Raw genomic sequence first — 21,781 nt, forward strand, 5'->3', positions numbered from 1 at the left:
AAATAAAGCATGTTTTTTTTTTAATTGTACAATAGGCTACTTTATTTGTGCAAAAATGTACGCATCCTCTTTGGAACATAGAAAAGTGTATCAAGTTGAAAACAGCGACCACCACAGAAAGAATGTAAGAGGAAAAACAAACAAAACCTTTGGTGTTAAACCTGTAACAATGCTAAATTACAACTTAACAAAAATAAACAAATATTCTTATGTCTCCACACAAATCTAACACATTTATAAATATAAATTTCAAAACATTAAAAACCACCTAAAATTTGTTTTATTTCCAGTGATTATAGACTTAAAATGAACAGGAATGTTTCCTTTATAAATGGTGCCAGTCTGTTTTTGTATCTTCAAGTGCAGGAAATGTGTTTAAAAAGCCAAGTGGCACAATGGGAGCCATTGTCCATGATGTTTGGCAATTAAGTGCACTATGGCCCATTGTCTGACTATGTGGACCAGTGCCATCATCCTGACTGAGCTGTGACACGATTGTTCAGTGTCGTGTCAGATATGTTGATCAAGCCTGATTTGACATACCATGGTGGATCCTGGTTGATAGTTGTCCACAGCACTGATATTTTAAACTGCATCATAATGCGGTAAAGATTGGGACCGGCCGACTATAGGACACTGGTCACTACCAGTTGCATCTGCTCTTACAACACAGACACACAGATCCTCACACACAGACTAACTACCTTAGCAAACGTGATGTGATATATAAAATCCTCTATAGGGTTAACTTTCCCCTGAGGACTGACCAGTGCTGTCAAAGTAATTTTTAAGAGTCTTCAGGCACCAATAAACATCCATTCAGGAGTAGTGTTCTGCCCCCTCTTCATCACCACTCCAGTGCACAGACAATCTCTGCAGAAGGCCAATGGGCGACAGAACCATCAACCCTGGATTTAGAGGGCTAGACGGGGGGCTGCCCGTTGTGCCGGAGCCCCGCGTAGGGCCACAGCAGCTGCTGGATGGTCATCCAGGAGTCTCCAGTCCCCACGGGGGCAGCATCTACTGCTGGCTGCATCACCAGGCTGGCCAGCAGAGCCAAGAGACCTGCAGATGACAATAAAGCAAACTCATTATTATCTAATCCCAGGCAAACTGTATTGAAACATATGCAAAACAGTATATTGTTTATTTTAGCTGCAATCAATTCCACCTTGAGAATATGTTATGTTCTCAAACTGTAAATGGACAAAGTGTACCTGCCAAAACCAACAATAAGGCCAACCAGAGCCAGAGGCCCCTGCCACCTCTGGCTACAGCTGCTGCTGCTCTGGAAGAGGTCAGGCTATGGGACAGAGACTGGGCCATTCCTGGGTCTGTAGATGTAGGGCTGGAGGAAGGGCTTGGACTGGAGAAAAGCAAGGGAAGAGAATGTTATACTAGACACTGTGGGGGGAAAAGTTATCAAATAAAGCGAGCATGGATAAGGACACCAAAATTATGATTGGCAGCTTATCCAATGAATGCCAGCGGGTGAGTGAGCTGTGGCTTGGTGCAATTAGGGCTGAACTTTTGAAGTAAAATCTCAAATTGCAACTGTGATTTAACTCACGATATATTTTAAAGTTGAGCTTCAGTTAAATATTTGTTATAGATTTAAAGCAACTACTACTACTTTACTACTACTTTAACTACTATATTATATTTTCCTGTTTGTTAGTCGTTCATAAAGAAACCAGAACATACTCAAATTTAAGTATCTCAAAATCAGTGGCGGTTACAATAAAAAACAACTTAATTGCAGCCTTTGCAATTTGCCGATTGCATTTTTTCAAATTGTGAAAATTATGAATCGTTCAGCCCCAGGTGCAAGCCGAGATTAGCGTCAATGAAGTGCACTTAAGCACCCGTTTCAAACTGTGTCAAAACCAATCACACCATCAGCATAATGAAGAAGCTGCAGCAGTACAGTTAATGGAAGTTGGCATGGAAGGGGATTTGGTCAATGGCTGGTAAGGCAGAGACAGCAGACAATTTAGGCGTGTGATATTTCAAGAAGAGGAGCGCTAACGAACATCACTCACTTATGATGGAGTCAGTGTAAGGTTGTAAGCAGCCTGTGACTGACTCCTACAGTACCTGATAAATGTAGGCTTTTTGCATGCATTTGTTTTGTTTGGACAGACAGAGTACTTTACTTAGCACTTTGGATTCTTCTTCCTTCACACTTACAGCATAACAAACAGTTCATCCTGACTCCTGAGCAACATCAAGGAAGGAAAAGAGGAAAGGAAAGCTCAGAACACATGATCCGCTTACACAAACAGATTAAGTTGCCACAGAAAAATATAAGATTCAAAGTGCAGTAGTAGTATATAAAACCAAGATGGTTGAACACGTTAGTAAATGACAGAAGCCCAGTAAAGATCAATTGTCATCAGTTTGATGCTTTGCACAGTGCAAGACAGAAATTCAGATTTGTGCATGAAATTACAAAGCTGCCAGTATGATTTTTGCAAGTTGACACACACCGATTTCAAATCAGCGTAAAAGCTTAAGGAAATGCTTCATTTCTGGTCCTTAAAGTGAAAACGCTGTGTAAACACGATTACAACGCCCCTGAGCTGCTGGAGCAAAGAAGCAGCAAGTCCAGCACAGACCCGTATCATGAAAGAGTTTCATCATTGAGGAGTTTCCACATGCCCATCTAACTTTACAACAGATTATTTAAAAAGGCACAGTATGAGCAATGATAGAAGATTCCAAGCTTGACTGAGAAATCAAATTGGTCACTGATATCAGTGAGGACACATGGATGTATGATCTGAGGTGCAGTGTAAAAACATCAGAGAAATGGCTGTTTAAAACCACATAACTAAAATTTCTAATGTCAAAAATGACTTTGCAGTTAGCTACTGGAACCTCAGCACGGCTAAATGATGAACTCTTTCACTATGCAGCTAGCCTCTTGGCTTTGCTGGTAGAGATTGGTGCCACAGTGGGCTAGCAGTTGGCATTTGGCTGAACTAACGTCTTGAGTGGCAGAATGAAGGAGGTGAGTTTGCTGCCCAGCTCACTGAGACTGGACCTCCTCCTCTCTGCCACTGGCTCCTCCTTCTGCTGCTGCTCGTCCTCTGACTGGCAGTCTGTGTTGTTGCAGGTCATCCTGTGGGCACGCGTGGGTCAGGCATTCACAAACACACTGTTCAGTTGCACATTCAAATACAAGCGTGAAGACATAACCAAACCCGTTCTGTGAGTACACATGTAGATTCCATGCATCTGCAGCAAAAACAAACAGGCAGATTCCCCCGAAACACTTGAATTCCCCTGCGGTACACAAGTTTTGATAGATCCCTAAAAATGTTTTACAACATAATCTGCCACATGCCCAGAAATACTGTACATGCTATATGGTCCAATATTATGATACAAAGATTCAGGGTCCCAAACTTTGAGATATGTGGAGCATGATTAATATCCTCTAAGCCTCAAGTTTAGCTTAGCTTGTCAAAAAAAGAGTTATATATGGAAATGCTACAAGAATGTAAGCATCTGATAAATACTTCCCCAAGCGAGGATGGAGCAGTTACAATAAGATGGCTGCCAGAACTTTCTTTCAAGACCCATTTGAAAAGTCTGTATTTTAACAATGATACAAATCTATTCCAGATAACATCAAGTGCAAAGTTTTTGGAGAAATTATCCACCACTAAGACATGTGCAGCCATCTTTATGCATCTGTGTCCACGGTGAACGAGCTTGTGCGACACAACCAGCGCGTTATCCTTCTCCATGGTATTTCTTACCCCTTCATCATGAGAGAGGGTTCTTCAGTATCAACCCAGGCCGCTGAGCTAACAAAGCGTTTTAATGGAGGGCGGGCCGTGTTCTTCCCTGCCACATTCCTGGAAACCACCATTATTACATTGGTGCACAACAACAACAAGAATAACAACCCACACATCATGGCACAGCTTGAATGGGGCCTGATTTAAACGGCAACAGTCGATAGTGCACCACCTTTAAAAGGCATTTTAACGGTTTTCTTGCTTTGATTGTAACCCCACTCACTGACCACGTGTCACCGAAATAGTAATGAAGTGTTTCATTCATTTATGACCAAATGACTGCACAGTAAAAAAAAAAAAAAATTCAAATCAATATCTAATTGATTTATTCAACTAATCAATACTAACAAAAATATATTACTGCATTAATAAAATACCAATAAAGGGAAGTAGACAAGCAAATGTAGACATGCAAATATGAAAATGGCGTGTTTTTTTTAATGTAATGTATTGTTGACTGTTTTGTTATTGTTGTGAATTGCCTTTTAATTTAGTGATGGATTCACATTACAATTGTAAAAACTTTATAATTCCTCTTATGGCAATAAACATATCAACATGTCCATTAACAATTAATTCATTTTATCAATGTATCAATTAATAAATTAATTAAATAAACAAATGCATTAGTGCATTGTAATTGTTATAAAGTGATAAATGGAGGAAATGCTTATTGATAAGTTTTTTGTGGTCCTCCTAATGCAAGAAAAAGACTGTAGTCTGCATGTGTACTTGATATACACATATCATAATGTAACAGCAAACAGTCATTTCATAAATAGATGGTATGTAAAAAACCTACCATGGGGATCGCCTGGTCAGTCTCTCCATTTCAGTTTCCATGCCATCTTGTGTTTTAGACTGTTGGAAAAGAACAGTTCAAGGCTTAATGCATAAACAAAAATATTCCTTTGAAAAACAAGGCACAACCACAAAACATTTGTGATTAATGCAAATGTTACATTTAAAGAGATATATAGTTATACAAGTTATACTTAATATATACTAGGATTTTCTAAAAGTTTCCATCAGGGATGCAGAGGGCAACCAGTACTTCAGTAGTCTTAAGTGTCGATTAATTTTAAAACAGCATAATGAAAACTTATATTGGACAGCATAATGTATATACGGTTATCTTTCAATTAACATGAGAAACCTCAGAAGTGGATCAGTAAGACATAGTTTAGTTTCACTCTTACCATGTCAAAGAGCATGTTGCCTCCACCAGAGCGGGGGATTGCTGCTATGCTGACCCGCCGGGTTGATGGCTGTGAGGGGATCCATGGGAAATAAATGTCAATTTAAATAAAAGTATAATAAAAAGTTGTCACACATCAACATAATTAACACAAATTAAACCTACAGTAAATACTGAGCAATGGAGAATGAGATCACATGCAGCTCACCTTGTAGTACTGTGATGATGACGGCTGCTTCTTACCACGGAAGTCATCTGGATAGAGGAACATACTAATTAACATGTATGTGCGCATCTCTGTCCATACAAGTATATACTGTTTGATCTATATTGCATGCATCTGTGTACTTCACTTACTACCTCTTTCAGTCTGTGATCCAAATGACCGCTCATTCTGCATCAGTGTCTCTCTCAGTTCCAGCAGCTCAGCGTGCTCCTTGGTGTACATCCTCTTCAGGTTCTCCACATGCTGGATCATCACCTCCACAGCCTTACCAATACGATTCTCCTAACATTCACAAGATTCACATTGAATAATCATCAGTCAAGACAACACAATTTGTGTTATTGTTATCTCTGCAAAAACTCAGGTTAGTTCTAATGCCCACCTGATGAATAGCTCCTAGCATCTCAGAGCGACTGGACACCCTGGTCATGGACTGGATGAGGATATCAAGGTTCTTCTGGAGTCTCTGGATGATCTCCATGGACTGGTTGTCATCCTCACACAGAGGAATCAAAGCCTGCGTGGAATGATAAGAACCAAGACTGAGAACATACAGTATTATACAAAAGTCTCAGGCCACCATTAGATTTGCTGTATTAGCTGTGCTACAAAGACCATACAGTACAATTATTTCTCAATCACAATACTTGTGTGAAACATGTATGCTGTTTTAAAATAAACTTTTCAGCTTACACATTTTGCTAATATACAAGACCACAGACATAAAATCAACAAAGCTGGTGGTTCCCTGAGACTCTTGCACAGTAAATGAAATTAAACCTGTAAAAATAAAACTTACAAGACAGAACAATCACTGGCATACACACACTGACCTGCAGTAGGCCCTGGCAGCTGGACACCTCCCTGCGGACATTCTCCTCAGCCAGGTCACGTGATCTCTCTTCCAGCCGGAGTCTCTTTTCCAGTGTGAACATGTCACACTTGAAGCCCAGCGCCAGACGCTGGAACTCTGCCTGAAAACATGAAAAACACTTGCCTTGAAGTTAATATTGGACAAACACCGAATGTGGCATTGCATTCAGCAAGCCAAGAGGAGCATTAGACAAAGAGCTTTGCTTTATTATGTCCCACTCAAAACCAATGTGACTATGCTGGGAGATTAAAATTATTCAAATTTCAAAAGCGGATTTTAAATAAACTTTTTCCAAGAAAAAACACAAATCTGGAAAGCTGTAGCTGTAATTAATATGTACCTCAATCTCCTTGTCAGTGGGTGACGGGCTGCAGATAAAGAGACAAAAGTTAGGACACTGTGACAACTCCGTACATTTACACATGAATGATTAAGGATTTCAACATTAAGATGGGCTCTAAAAATGTCTGTTGCCTTACTTGTTCCGGTCCTCTTTAAAGGTGTCGCTGGAGTTGGAGATAATTGGTGGCTCAGCTAGAGAGAGAGAAGGGACAAGCACATGCATCATGAGATGAATAATACCTGACCAAACAGTGCAATCACCATTTATATTTGAATGCAGGGATAATTTATAACCAATCTTTTGAAAATGAATCACATTTTGTAGCAAATGAAATACAATATATAATATTACTATGCGTAATAAAAGTATAACATGAAAACATTATACATACATTCCTTCCCATTGGTCATGCCGTCCTCACTTTGGTCCTCCTCAACCTTGTGCTCCTCGACGGCCACCATGCCGTGAGACAGCTCCTGCATGGTCCGGACAAACATTACTGCCTCTTCCTGCTCCTTCTCCCTCTCCTGCTCTCCCTGTATGTCTAATCCCTCCATTTTTCACATTTCATTTAAACATGCAAACATAACTCCCTTTCCCTGCTCCCTCCCTCTGCTTCAACAGTCTTAAAATAATAAGGATACAGGGTAGCTGAAAGATAATATTCTGAGTAGAGCTAAAATGAAGCTGTCCCTTCCTCCTGCTCACTCATATACACAAACACACACACACACATTCTCATATGCATGCACTCACATAGCTGGAAAGACAGCATTGCTTTTCAGGTCATGATGTCATACTGATTGTTAATGATTTTATCTCCTTGGTATTCTCAACAAATTTATTCTTAATAGCACCACCTCAATTCACCACAAACCTAACATTTCACTAATTCATCAAATTTAAGTTCAGTTTAAGTTTCTTTTGTTTGTGTAGTAATGTGGCATCTTCTCTCAACAAAAAAATCCAGTAAGATTTAAAATCTTTTAACTTTATTTTTTAAAATGTACTGCTTCAGAATTACATAACTGCAAACTGTTATTTTTTCATGAATAAACTGGAATTCTAAGCTAGAATAAAGACTAAAAAAAAAAAAACTGTAGATAAATCAGACAAAAAAAATTAATAATGAAACACAAACATCTACACACAAGAAACCCCTGAAACAGTCTGGATAATGAAGTTGTAGAGTAAAACAGGTCTTACCAGTTCCCTCTTATTTTTTCCAAAGTCCTTTCTGGCTGTATTGTCCTCTGATTGGCAGGGGTCAGAGGTCACACTGCCCATGCCACTCCCTGATTGGCAGGTCTGTGTAAAGGTTGGTCCTGACTGAGAGGAGCTGCTGTAAGATAAGTTGCTGCGGTTGAGCCGGTCTGTATCTGGAAGGAAGAGTTGGTGCGTGGGTGGTCAAAGTTACACATTGATGTAAGAATGCATAAACAAACAAGCAGCTGAGAAATATCAGCTCCTCACTTCATCTCCTTCGTGCACACAGATATAGTCTTTTACCTGCCATGCTGACGGCTTCTCCTGGAACTTCAGCTGAATGATCCTGCACACCCTCTTCCTCTTCTATCAACACAGGTAGTAGGCTTGTGCTGGAAAACACATACAGAGCAGCTTTACACAAAACCAAAATCAGTAAACCTAAATGATAATGCCTTTCATAGAAAAAGTGGCTTTTTTTATATGAAGAGATGCAAGTTCAAAAGGTTTTTTCAAGCCACCAGTCAATCACTCACGTGTCCCCAGCTGCTGATCTGTCTGCCAGCTGGTCCAGGCTCAGGCTCTGAGAGGATGGACAAAAGTAAAAGGCAAGAGAATGAGGGAGGGAGGCGGTGAGAAAAAGACAGGTGGCCTTGCAGCACATTTGCTGTCCCACATTACAAGAAATGGTCAATGATTAAAAAGGTACATGTACATATACGTGTATATGCATGAGTACCTGTCCCATGGCAGTGAGATATCTGAGCTGTGCAGAGTGTGGAACAGCAAAACTGGGCCGATTCTTTATATAATATGAAGCTTCATGGAGCTCTGTGCATGTGTGTGTTGCTGAGAAGGGTGCTCAGAGAACACGTTAAAACTGGCACAATGATGAGTAGCGGAGGCGGACAGTGTGCATACACAGTCCTATTGCGTGAACACGAACACACACTCGAACGAGGTGAATAATGTAATAGGATATTGTGTAAGAAGTGTACATAATATTGCATTTAAACTCCCTCATTAACAGGAGAGCTACCTCCTCTATTCCATGGCATGGAATACAAAACCTCAGATTTCTATTTAAATGTCAAGCAGTGAAGAGAAACAAAACTGGCTGATGCTCAGTAAACTCTACTATTTAAAGCAACATTAACTGTATCAGATTTGTATCCAAAACATTCATTCATTTGATAAATTCTCCATGGGGAGCTATTTTCCAAGAACTAAAAATGTTTTCCAAGTCCTCCAGAATGTTGTGAATTTCATGTCGAGCTTCTTTCTTTTCTAAATTATGCAATAATGCTAAGCCGCCACCACCACAGTCATCATTGGGACATTTTAGTGTTACCAAAATACCAAATGTTTGATACTTAAAGATTAGATTAAAAGATTCATCAAGATAAAATCAAGATAGAATGTTAGAAGTCATTAGTTGAGAACATGGGTGGGTATCTGTACGTGCTTCTTTAGCAGACATTTGTGTCCGTCAATGGCTTCAACTCCCCAAAAGCAATGTCGTGATGAGGTGTCACAGGGCTCTATTCAAGGACCAATATGTTTTCTCTTTATTTACTCACTTAGGGCAAAACTTTTTAAATGGCACAATGTTTAACTTAATCACTACACTGATATTACTCTGCTGTAATTATCCAGCATGCCATCCTAATAAGGTTAGGTATCATAATTTGTTATTAAGCATTGTATGGCAGTACAGTTCAATGAAAACCCCATATTATTGGCTCTCAATGTGATGATAAAGCCTGCCTGCACATTAATTTCTTGCCAATCATTTACCCACTGTTAAAGGCTATACTGTTGTTTACACAATAGTCACTACTTCTAAATGTTGCAACAGCATCTCTGACAAAAACAAATGGCCCACACAGAATTAATGGTTCATACCTATCTAAAACGTTCTAATGTGCCCACTCCTTTGATAATGGGTTTGGAACATAATTGTTGTCATTTTTTTTCACTTTTTATTTTTACTTAATAAAAAAAAAAACCTGTATCCAACAACAATTTTGACAACTCATTGTGCGAGTTACTCATCAGTTGTTTTTTTGCTAAATTTGTGCCCAGGTATATCGCAATAAAAAAAGTTTCCTGTGATCGTTCAAAGATAAATGACCAAAATTATTAATTACACAAATTACTGCAAACTCTTTCACGCAGCATTGTGTTAATTAATGTATTAGAAAATACGTAGCATGGCAACTTAACATAGTGATACCAAAAGCGTATAAATGTTTTAATATTATATTGTACTTGCCTCCATTGGCAACAGAATTCAGGGGCAGATGCCATAACTCCTTTTGCTGGAGCAGTTGGTAGAATAATGGCCACCTGATTTCTCTGATGGTTCTAATAATTTTATATCCCTGGCCGTTCCACCACAGAATTTCACCCAAAACACTAACGCACAGACACGCACCGTTCTCTCGCTCAGCTTAAACATACAGGAAGTTGCAAAGATAGAGAGAGAGAGAAGGGGGGATAAAATAAAGAGGAAGCACAGGGGATTGTGATGCTATAAAAATAGAGGAAGCTGTACTTATGTACTTCCCTCTGGTACTAACCTTAAAGCAGTTCATGTCGCTTGTGCTCGAGTCCGCTTTGCCTTCCTTTTCTCCTCCTCCCTTGTAGTCCTCACTGGTCGGCTCACTGCTGACCCCCACGGGAAAAGGTAAAACCTCAGCTTTTATGCACTCCTTTCTTAATGTATTTTACATGCGCTCTCTTGCTGTCTAATAATACAAAACTATCTTATTATGAAACAGAGAGAGGTAAAGAACAGCTTTCGTCTCTTTGTAGGTGGACCGTGCCCATGCAAAGCAGCAGAGATGCTCATTACTCTGCACACGCCTCCCACAGTGAAAAAAAATCTATTTGGTTAGCAAAAGAGGCCAAGCCATAGGGAAATGACAAGTCGAAAGGTGACTACTAAATGTATGGGTAAGATCCCAATTGAGGCTGAGTGAGGTCATCAGTTTTGTGACTGATAGAAGCATCATGTCAGTCTGATAGATGGAATTTGCAAACACAAACCAAAAACTGAGTGTATTGACAATGTTCCCGTTTAGGTTGCTGGAAAAGAACTTAATTAGAACAAAAATAATAGAAAATTGGTTAAGAGCAAACTTTTTATACATTAACCCCCCTTTTCTCCCAATTTTGTAACACATTTTGAATAGGAAATCACCAATTTTCATGGCCAGGTTTGATCTATAAATAACCAACCCCAAAAAAGCCCCTGTGCCTACCCTTTTGTCGCAACCAAAGTTCTGAGAAAGACTGCTTCAGAGTTTGATTATTGCTTATTTTCCCATTTAAAATCAATCGGTTACCAAATTATTTTTGTTTTGTTGATATAAATATATTAAATGTGTTGGGGTACAAAACAATGCATAGCCACAGCCAACATAGAGCAATTTCTCCACACCTCTATCAGTCATTATACAAAACAAAAAACACAACAAAATTGGTAGCCCCTGGTGGTACTGTCAAAAAGACACCATCAGAGTATGACGCTTTCTTTCCCCCAGCAATTTGTCATGTAATAATTAGAAAAGCATGAGTGGAAATTAAATGAATTCAATCCTTTACCTTTCATTATTGGCAATGGTCTCCTCTGGCCCAGGGGATGTACCATCAGGAGAGACCATGTCTGCTGCTGAGGGAGGGGTGTTACCAGGTGTGACCGTTTGTTCTTGTTCAGGTGAGTTGTACAAATTCTTTGTCGTTTCAGAGACTTCTGAAGAGGCATCTGGTGAGAATAGGACAATGCTAGATCTTAACATACATGTTCAGTACCACAAGAATTATTATAACTGGTACAATTTCCAAAACAGACAAACAAAAACAGTAGTTCAACATGCTCTCCAGTAAAATACATACATTAGCTTAAGTATTTTAAATATATTCGCAGCATCAGTTTATACACAAACATTAATACAATCTGGACCCATATGACAGTATATGATACTAAAAGGCAGTAATGCAAATACAAAAACAACAAAAGTGATGGTCATTCTGTGGTATTCTTCAATCTCCTCTGAATAATTCATGGCATGATTCACTATTAAATTGAAAATGCAAACAGTGGAGCAGTTGAATAGCAGACAGTCGAGGAAGAAGAAAGAGGAACAGAATGACAGCGAGTGATCTAGCGCGAGTTACAGCAAGAGTGGGGGAGGCGGAGGTCTTACTCTTCTCTGAGTGGGATGGATCAGGGAGAGCTTCAGCCTCTGGGTGTCTAAAGCTGACAGCTTGTGAGTGGGCGCTCAATAGCGCTGCTGCTTTTTCCTATGAAAAAAACAAACACAAAATAAATGTTCAAAAGAAAGTCAAATTAGCAACAAACATCGACAATGCACTAAACAGTAGGCCTGTAGTCAGGCAGTAAAAGCAAATCTTTAACAGCTGACAAACCGCACAGAGCAGCTGCCCCGTCAGTGATGGGATGCTGCAAAGACCCTCAGTTACTGTCAACATCACAGGACAGTAACAAACATGTTCACAGTGACTGCAGGAATAGCAGATGTACAAAGTTTAACACTGAGGAATGAAGAATGTTTAGAAAGTGTCAAAATGAAAAGAATAACAGACATGTCATGTGCAGTTTAATGTATAGAATATATGGTTATTTAATGCCGAATTAATGTAGAGAAAATAAAAATGCTGGTTCATATCATTTTCCTCTTTACACCAATGTGATCTTTAGGTCCCATCACTATCATTAAATACAGTATAAGGAAGCTCCTGCACAAGCAAGCAGTCTGCTGCCTGTGACTAATTACAGTATATGTGAAGAGCTATTTGGTAGACAAATGGTAATAAGAGAAAGAGAGTGCAGAAGGTGAGGAGGAGGGGGATAGCGAAAGAGCATTGATAGTCTTATGTGTGCAATGTCATGCATTTCTTATATTGAGAAAAGGAATAAATCACAATGTACATTAGAACAGATGGTGTTCAAATATTCCTACCTTCCAGTTATTACTTCCCAGTATGTTTATCAATAACAGTCTACACTGTTCACTGTGATGTGGACCAGCAGGTTTCAACCTCAGTTTGAACTCTTATTTATAAAGAATAAAGTCTCAGTCTTATCCCCAATGACAACTGTAAATCAAAACTTCCCACAACTACACAGGACATGTATGGTTTTGTTCCCGTAACAACAAAGATATGTATGCCAAACTAAATATTTTTTGAGCTTTCATAAATCAAGGAAGGTAAGATGAGCATCACATCTGCTGTAGTACTGTCCTGCTTCCTGATGACATGCAGTCTCTCACCCCTGCCAGCTGCCTAGTACATACAATCACATCCTGTTGGTTGCTGAGCAGCTCATGATTCAGCGTCTAACAAAAAAAGGACTTCAGCAATAGTTGTTGAATCATGGTGAATGAGTTTGCATCTTTTTTAAAACAACAAACTGACATTCAATTGTTTTAATATGCAACCTGCACAGAGCAGTGGTTTGCTGTTTCCCAACCCTGGTTCTCAGGGACCCCTGCCCTGCATGGTTCAGATGTTGGCCTGCTCAAAACACCCCTTATTCAAATGGTAATGGTCAGCTCGTCATCAAGTCCTGTGGAACTTGATGACGAGCTCTGGAGGACCAGAATTGGGAAACACTGCCCTAGCTGAAATTCATCTTCACCAACAGCAATCAACAAATGATCGCAATCACTTTTCAAAGGACATAAATTAAAAGTTTGAAACTAGTTTAGAGAGACCAAAATAAATATTTCTATGTGTGGAACACATTTTGACTATATTTATTTTAAAACTTGCCTCAAGGAAAAATACTGCTAATTTGTAGCTTTGAATCCAGTTACATGGTTGGGCATTTAGAATCAATGCTCTGAGAAGGAGACTTATGAAGTGCGACCATACTCTAATAAATTACTGTTCTGGAGTGAATAAGACTTAATATAATATGCAAAATATCAGCATTAAAATATCTAAAAAGACAAAACTAATATATTTGTTTCAGTAGTGAACTCATATTAGTCAAAAAGTTTCTAACACTCTTTAAATTGATATAAATCCATATTTCTATTCAAGGTAACAAACTGTTCCATTTTAGACACTGTTTAATCATGTCATCCACTTAACCTGTCTCTGTTATAACTTCAAGGGCAACCTCCCAATGAAACATTAGAATGAGAAAGGAAATATTCGATACTAGTTAGCCAGTGTGTTGTCTTGTTTTTCCACAATTCACTTTGTAGTTGCTTTGATTAAGGGACCCTAGCAGTATTTAGTGTTTAAATCCAATATGTTAAATGTGTGCCATTTTCACAAAATACCTAATAAAATATAAAGCAAAATACTGAGTGCAAGGTTTATACATAATCCATACACTTTGATGACAGGACACATTTTAGTTTACCTGCAAAGGTTGACAAATCACCTCTGACTCAGTGCAGACTGGAGTGTCTGTGTGACATAAAAAAAAGCAATAAAGAAAAGACATAAAAAGACAAAAGATTTATTTGTTCTATCTAACAGGGTAAATATGTGCTTGAAAAACCTCCCCACCTTTTTCTAAACTATAGACGGTTTAGACTTAGGCATTATGCTGAGGGAGGAACAGAGGGGTTAAAGTATCATGTATGGCTAAAGTAGTGCTAACGCCCATATCTGCCCTCTTGCTTTTCTGTCTCTCTGCTTGCCAGCCACTCGTGCAGGCAGAGGAATGGAGAGATTAGTGAGCTCACTTCATGGACTCAGATGGTTTCTTTCACCTGGCCATAGAAGGACCTTGAAAAAGAGGATTTCACACACACACTTTCACTCTCACACACAACCTTTAGAGGCACAGGGCCACAACAACCATAGAAGGCAGGGGTCTGCTTCCAATGGCCTCAGGGTATGTGTGTTCCTTTACAGAGAGTGAGCGTGTGGACTGTAGTGGTACTTTAAGGGTGGCTGAGTGCCCTGTGACTGCTGTGGATTACACAGGGATAATCCACTCACACAAAAAATACTTTAGTACCAGTTATGTGCATTTTCTCGTAGCTCTATTGTTGTGGATTTTAAGAGACATGTCACGTTTATCTTCAGCAATACCAAATGCATAGCACATGAAATATGAGGATAAAAGCATATTCAATTCATGTGTCGTTTAGTTATTCAATGAATTTGTCTACAGTTTGTACATTTAAACGATTCGATCAATATTATTCTGCTAAGAAAACACATGTAACTGCACTAGGCCAGTAATTATTTGTACTGGTAATCCTACTGAATTTGATCTAAAGCTGAGAACATGAGCACTGGGGTCACAAGAGGTCTAGAAAATGATTAACCTATATTTAGTCCTGGCTTTGCACTAGGATATTCAAGCTAGCTTTGGGCTACTTTTGATGCATACTAAAGCTGGTTAAATATCTGGATAGTATGTCCACACTCACCTCGCCTCTCTTCCACTATACCCTGCTCAGGCTTGGCCCCCACAGAGAAAGCAGACAGAGGAGTTGACGTGTCCCTCTCCTCTCCTTCAGTATCCACCACCATCCACCTCTCAACCCCATCTTCCTCCTCACTTCTGTCTGTTAATTTGTTCCCTTTATCCTTAGGTCCTCCGTCAGGTTGTCCATCCAGAACCTGGCAATTCCCCTCTGCCAGCTCACTCTTCAGGAAGTCTTGGAGGGCAAACTCCTCATCCCAGTCCAAGTATCCATCTGCAGGCTAAAAGAAGACACAAAGAGAAATGGAAAAACCTCAAACAAATCTTGTTCCGTCAACCACAATGGCCTCACAAAAACACAGCACTGACCACCTGCAGTATTTGTGTAAAATAGTATGGTCCCTGCAGATTTATCCACGTCAGCACAAAGCTGATGTAAACTGCATGTTTGTGTTAAGGAGCACTGTGTGGCTGTATTGCTGCATCTGACTCTGTGCATGTGTCATATACAGTACAATCACTGTTTTGCACTTCAAGCATATGTACAAAATATACTTAATGTACATTTTAAAGTTGAATTCAATACAAAGCTGCCAGCTTTGTGGTGAATTCAACCAGAAAACAATGTAGCACAAGTCTTGAGGCTTAAAGATGACTTATGAGAACAGTGGAATCAGGTAGTTCTGATGTTGGTTCCTTTATGCCTTTCTCACCTCTTCATCTGGTGCAGGTGTCTGACATGAGGCCTCTCTGCTGTCCTGGGGTGTCTTCAGCTGCTCCAGTTCCTCACCCAGCTGTCGCTTCTGGTTCTCCTGCTCTTGCACCCTGCAAATAACACAATGTCATTAGTATTGTTGACAGTAGAAGTGAGCAAATGATCAAAGTAGGCTTAGTAGAGTCAGAAAAACACATGCAAAAAGATCCCGATGATGGCATAATGGACATAATGTACCCAATCCGCAGGCCCATGCAGTGTCCCATTGTGTTGCCCAGGGTGACAAGCACCAGTTCTCCAACTGGCACAGTAAAGATTTCAGTTCACTATCTCAACAGCCCAATCCCAGACTACACACCGATTCACCAATGTGCACTTCAGTTAGCTAACCCTAGCACAGTCCAGTCTTAATCTGAATACTCTGTATCACATATCTTCTCTGTACACCTACAACGAGCCCTCTTTATTTTTTTAATTCACCCTGGCAACTGCCAGCCTGTGAATCGCAGCTGGATAACCTGACCTGTTCTCCCTCATGGTCCGATTATGTACCACATCAGAGCTGTTATATATCTGCAGGGGATGTCCGTCTCCATGAAAACACATGCAAATAGTCAAATACAGCACAGGGAAAACCCTTTCACACACAGTTGGTTTGGAGTCCAGATATGGTCCAGACACAAACCTAGTGAAATGGTCCCATTATGGTCATTGAGGCCAAGATGATTGACATGTCTTTCCTCCACGAAGTCCAACTGATTAGTCAACTGAAACCGAGCACTAGAAACGACACCTCAGAGACACATGTAGAGGTCTGAGTATGGTTACTCATGATAGCTAAACTTTAGGTTACGGTTACTATTTTTCCATAGTAATTATGATGCAAGTTCAACCTCTGACTCACTACTAATGTCCTCTTCAGTGATATCAATATTACCTCAACTTTCCAGAAATAGTCACTTCTTAGTGAGTCAACCTGGGAGATCACTGCATACAACTATATTTTCTTATCTGCAAGTCAAGCTTTCTTTAATTTCCCAGCACAAGACTGATTGCAATTCTACTCTTTATTCCTCTGCTCTAATAACATGCACTTACTTCACTTCCCATATCTGTGACTGCCCAACTCTTAACACACAAAGCCACTGATACAAAGGCAGTGCAGAGACAGGAAAAAAAAAACTCCTCACCTGACTGAAAGGTGGAGGATCTCGGTACGAGACCTCCTCATGTTACTGGCCATTTTGATCAGCTCCTTCTCCAGTGAGTCTGTGTATTGGGCCAGTTGGTCCAGGCCAAGGGCCCAGTCGGCCCTCCTCGCATCCAGCTCTGCCTGCACCGTCTGTGGGAAGAAGAGGCCAAGAGGTCAGCTGCTCGCTTGGATGGAAGGACACATGACGCACAGCTTAAATAGCTGGTCGTCTTTTACACCTTGCAAAAAGTTCTAACACCTATCTGACAAAATCTTTCCTCACAATCCGGCACACTGAAAAGCCAGCCGGAGACTTGCACTGGTACAGCTCTGCTTCACTAATGATTTCTGTCTCATTTGGTATGTTTACTGCTTTATGGAAGAACGTGGCTAATGAATGCAGAATGGCAACACTGCAGGAGGAGGGGAGAAGAGAGAAAGCCGGAGAGACGGAGAGATACAGTGAGGGAGGAGGGAAGTGGGCTGTGTTCATCGCGTAACAGTGACTAAATGGCAGTGCTTGGATGAGGCCTGTTGGAGAGTTATATAAGTGAAAGCCCTCTAGAGAGGTGGGATAGTGGGAGGGATGGAGAGAAAGTGCAGATAGGAAGTGATAGAAAGAGCACAACAGGTGGAGGGAGAGGAAGATAGATTATATAATTTTGTGATTCATGCAAAAAAAACAACTGAAACTGCCTTTTTCAATGTTGAATCAGTGTGTATGCAAAACTGCAGTAATTTTATGCGAATGTAGAAAAGTGTGTATATATCAGACCTGAAGATCATTGTCTGTGTTGTCCACAATGCCTTTAACTGTGGATAAGACAAAGTCGGATTCTTCCTTAAAACTAATTTTCTGAGAGACAAAGAGAAAGTATATTGTGAGACATACAATATTATAGAGACATATTAAGAGAAATACAATGAAACATGAAATTAAAAAGTAATGCTAAAACCAATTGTATCTTGGCCAAGTGATGAGTCCCAGTCCCACTTAGAAACTAGTATCTCCCTCACAAACATTTAAAACGCTATCTTTTTTTCAACACTAAACTCATTACTCTTATCATTCCGATGCTAGCTGAAAAAGCAAGTTAAATTTAGTCACTGTCAAGTTTTTTCTGCAGGTGAAACTTATTTAACCTGAGCAGTTTTGCCTGCCTTGTAAAACAAGCCCAATTAAGAGTTAAGAGACTCTGTTGCTTCTGAAATGTTTCATAGATAATATGTAGTGAAATCATGGTTATGTCTGTGTGCATGCTTTATCATTGCTGGTTACCAGTTTTTTTAGAAGACTCTTAAACTCGAGAGCCATGTGTTCAGGACTGGGTCCCTGCAGCAGCAGAAACACCTCTCTGTCCAGTGTCTCATCTAGCGGAGAGGTGATGTTCATAGTAGTGGACAAATGGTCAACTCCATGAGGAGCCTGTGGGAGATAACAGTATTTTTTTTTATAATACAAAAACAATGATGCTATCTCCATTACTGCAAAGAAACTGGACCAATACTGTAAATAGCATGTATGTCCAAAGTAAGGTGCAGACAGTGTGACTGTGGGAATCCTAACAGTTTGTGGGAGAAATGGATCATCACCCATTTGTATCCATAACAATTCTCAGACAATTCTCAACATTGTTGATTAGTGTAAATATGTTTTCTGTGCAGTGTGAATACAAGTGCAAATGTGCAACAGTGTGTCAAGAAGTTTCTATTATTTGTTGAGCATCTGTTGATTAAGTGTATTTTTGGGCAGATAAGAGCAGGGAGTGCTGACCCCCAGTGGTGATTGTGCCAAAGCCAGTTCTGTCTGTAGGGATCCTGAGCTGCTCTGGTTTAACCTGTAAGCCACTGACAGGGACACACTAGCCCTGGAGAGACAAGAGAACATGAAAAGCAGGAGAGGAAAAACATTACAAACATAAACAAAATATTTAGAAAAACGTGTTAAAGCCACCCCAAATTCAAAATATGTTTAATATCACAAACCCTTCCAACCCCAGGTCATCCTTGGATCACTTACCCAGCTAATTGAGGATACAACATCTGCATCTGGCTCTCCAGTTTGCTCTTGTCTGCCCTCAGCAGCTAGAATCAACAGCAGAGGAAAAGTGAGTCAGTTCATCGCAGCTATTTACATATCAACTCTAATACATGGCATAATTCATTTTCTGTCTGTGTGTGATTCCATGTACTGTACAACCAAAATACTGATAACACACTGAATGTTAAAGGGAGATGCTGAAATTAAGCAGAGTACAACATGGCTGCTTTGGCATGAACTAAAAACAAGCAAGAACCAGAACAGATACTCTCTGATTAGGTTTTTTTTTTCCAAGCGCCAAGAGATCAGACACATACAAGCAGTAAAAGAGCATCCATTTCCTCAATGTGAAGGAGATGCACAGGGCATGAGGTAAAGCACAACTCACTGACCTCTGTGATGGAGGAGTATTCCTCCACTGCTGCCTTCAGCTCATTTATCTGTTTGCTTTTCTGTGAAAGGGGACAAAGGAAACATGACCAGTTAGATGTAAAGGTTTAGGTGCAAACCCAAAAAAGGATTTCTTTACAGTAACAGTAAAATGGATAATGAAAACAAAGCACTGACCTCGTGTATCACAGTCTCTTTGTCACTGACAACAGCATCAAAAGAGTGAATTTGCACCTGAGGAGAGATTAGCAAAATTAAAATAAAAAGGTAGTTTGCTTTAGGTAGAATTTCTTATATGATTGAGATGGAGTTACTACAAGAACTCAGGCATGTTGATTGTGTAACCACCTTCCTCCCTCACAAGTCCAAGTATAGATGTAACATTGCAGAGGAAAACATAAAAATGAAATTGCACAGATAGAAAAAAGGTACCTGAAGGTCAGCATTAATGTCACACAGCCCTGCTATTCTTCTCTGAAGATCATCTATCTCCATGGTGAGCTTGAAGTTCTGAGGAACCATCAGAGGGGAGTTACCACAATCATTCACATACTTCCATGGTCAAACGTGTAACGTTATACACTGACGAGGACCAAAATGACAATATGATACAGCTATTGCAATACAATCACAAAGATACAACACCATTTCTGTCTAACTGAAAAATACAAAATATGTCTAAAACAGAAAAGTGCAGGATTTAAAGAGTTATATTCTTTTCCCTACTGTCTACCATTATACTTCCATCAACAATGTCTTCAGCCAGTTAAATTTTGTTCTCATCACCCTCATACCTGTTATAAGTCATTAAGCAGTGATGCTGCGAAGTCAAACTGTCAGGGAAAATCTGTTTTAACACCATATTTTCAATAGTAACAATAAAATAATAATAAAAAAAAAACGTCTGAGGCCCTGTAAAGATTGGTTATTATTGAAAAAAGACAAAATTTTTAGACGGTGAAGTACCTCTTCCTGAAGAGAGGCAATCTTGGCAATGAGACCCTGGTTCTCTTTTTCCTAAGAAGAAAAAAATCAAAACAGACTCTGTTCACTTTAAATATAACATATTCAACATAGTACCAAACACTTAAGGACAAGGCTGAGTCGCCATATTATTGTGCAAAGTTTGCACCATTTTCCATATTGAATCTTACATGTAAAACAATTATGGTTTAAAAAATCGTTTTACTGCTATATAAAAAAAAGACTGTTCTACTTTTAGTCAAAAGAAGCAACTTGAGACAAGGTGATAGAGCTTTGAAAAATATAACCTGCATAAAGGAGTTTTATTCAATCCAAATGAGGTCAATAACAGCTAATGCTTTAGTTCTACAATACAGTATATGTCAGGTGATTTTGTCTAGAAATGGATTCATGATAATAAAACAGACATTCTGTCTGAGCATGTGAGCAGAAGGTTTGACTGACCACATGTTTGCTGTGTGCGGAGGCACGAGCTCTGCCTTCCTCAGTACAGCTCAGAGTTGCCTTCATCTCCTCCACCTCATCCTTCAGCAGTTTCTCCTTCTGGGCCAGCTGCTGGTTACTGTGCAAGATGAAAGAAAGAGGGAATTCAATAAAACAATGTGAGTTACAGTACATGTTTCCATGTGAGACTATGCTAGAACCACAAATGGTTTGCAAATGCATGCACTTCCAAATTAAATACACTGGGTGCTGGGCAAAGATGGACAAAATAAAGTAGCAAAATGTGTTTGCATATCAGTTTGCTGCACTTTATTGCTGACCAGGTTAAGTTTTGAGGCCATGTCCTTCTTCAGACCTAAGATCTTATTTATTAGATTTTGTAAAAGCATCTTACACCCTGGTCTGGTTGCGTAGGTCCTCATTTTCCTCTGCCAGCTTTTGGTTTGTGTCTTCCATGCCCTCCACCACTAGCTTCATCTTCTTCACTTCCTCCTGAAGCTTCTGGTTACTCATCTGGAGGTCAGCAACACAATACACCAGCTCTGACGTTTCACTGAGAGGTGAAAAACACAAGCATGCACACACAGTAAAGGAAATATGCCGCTCAACTGCATAGATTGGGTGGTGATACACAATACTGACAAATCTCACAATTTGACACATCACTTACAACTCAAGTCTGGATGCTTCCCCTCCAAAGGCCTCCAAACTTCCTGAGGTCATATTGAGCAGCATTGACCTCTTTGCTAAAACACACACACACACACATATATGTATACTGTAAAAACAAAGCACATAATCTATAAGGTTCCAAGTGTAAGTTATATTACATGTAGAGTGAAAGCAAACATGAGATTCTTTACATGGAAACTCACCAGACAAGCAGTCTCTAGGTTTCACAGAGTCCTGAGTGAAGTCATTTGTTTCATCACTGCA

At 39.7% G+C, this 21,781-nt stretch overlaps 1 protein-coding gene across 7 annotated transcripts in view; it reads right to left on the reverse strand.

Annotated features, from left to right (window-relative positions):
- Positions 1–32: 32 nt before the first annotated feature.
- Positions 33–21,781, reverse strand: part of lrmp (lymphoid-restricted membrane protein) — a 27,946-nt gene continuing 6,197 nt past the window's right edge. Inside the window, exons 5-40 of one of the 7 annotated variants that reach the window (XM_058624331.1) lie at positions 21,721–21,776; positions 21,516–21,591; positions 21,240–21,398; positions 20,846–20,963; positions 20,384–20,434; positions 19,850–19,927; positions 19,595–19,651; positions 19,420–19,479; positions 19,007–19,071; positions 18,761–18,854; positions 18,266–18,412; positions 17,762–17,842; positions 16,985–17,136; positions 15,793–15,904; positions 15,084–15,360; positions 14,060–14,106; positions 11,868–11,964; positions 11,266–11,425; positions 10,239–10,323; positions 8,193–8,239; positions 7,960–8,048; positions 7,657–7,829; positions 6,842–6,926; positions 6,587–6,641; positions 6,448–6,475; positions 6,067–6,207; positions 5,616–5,750; positions 5,365–5,515; positions 5,216–5,262; positions 5,009–5,077; positions 4,612–4,670; positions 3,768–3,866; positions 2,990–3,124; positions 2,191–2,217; positions 1,218–1,366; positions 33–1,065 (exon numbers count right to left, since the gene is read on the reverse strand). In XM_058624331.1, coding sequence (XP_058480314.1) covers positions 923–1,065; positions 1,218–1,366; positions 2,191–2,217; positions 2,990–3,124; positions 3,768–3,866; positions 4,612–4,670; positions 5,009–5,077; positions 5,216–5,262; positions 5,365–5,515; positions 5,616–5,750; positions 6,067–6,207; positions 6,448–6,475; positions 6,587–6,641; positions 6,842–6,926; positions 7,657–7,829; positions 7,960–8,048; positions 8,193–8,239; positions 10,239–10,323; positions 11,266–11,425; positions 11,868–11,964; positions 14,060–14,106; positions 15,084–15,360; positions 15,793–15,904; positions 16,985–17,136; positions 17,762–17,842; positions 18,266–18,412; positions 18,761–18,854; positions 19,007–19,071; positions 19,420–19,479; positions 19,595–19,651; positions 19,850–19,927; positions 20,384–20,434; positions 20,846–20,963; positions 21,240–21,398; positions 21,516–21,591; positions 21,721–21,776 — 3,604 coding nt within the window. In that variant the 3' untranslated portion in view covers positions 33–922. The remainder of the gene's footprint in view (positions 1,066–1,217; positions 1,367–2,190; positions 2,218–2,989; positions 3,125–3,767; positions 3,867–4,611; positions 4,671–5,008; positions 5,078–5,215; positions 5,263–5,364; positions 5,516–5,615; positions 5,751–6,066; positions 6,208–6,447; positions 6,476–6,586; positions 6,642–6,841; positions 6,927–7,656; positions 7,830–7,959; positions 8,049–8,192; positions 8,240–10,238; positions 10,324–11,265; positions 11,426–11,867; positions 11,965–14,059; positions 14,107–15,083; positions 15,361–15,792; positions 15,905–16,984; positions 17,137–17,761; positions 17,843–18,265; positions 18,413–18,760; positions 18,855–19,006; positions 19,072–19,419; positions 19,480–19,594; positions 19,652–19,849; positions 19,928–20,383; positions 20,435–20,845; positions 20,964–21,239; positions 21,399–21,515; positions 21,592–21,720; positions 21,777–21,781) is intronic. The other 6 variants (XM_058624330.1, XM_058624332.1, XM_058624334.1 and 3 more) reach the window with 6 other exon arrangements.

This window comes from Solea solea, chromosome 3 (genome assembly GCF_958295425.1).
Source record: "Solea solea chromosome 3, fSolSol10.1, whole genome shotgun sequence".
NCBI lineage: Eukaryota > Metazoa > Chordata > Actinopteri > Pleuronectiformes > Soleidae > Solea > Solea solea.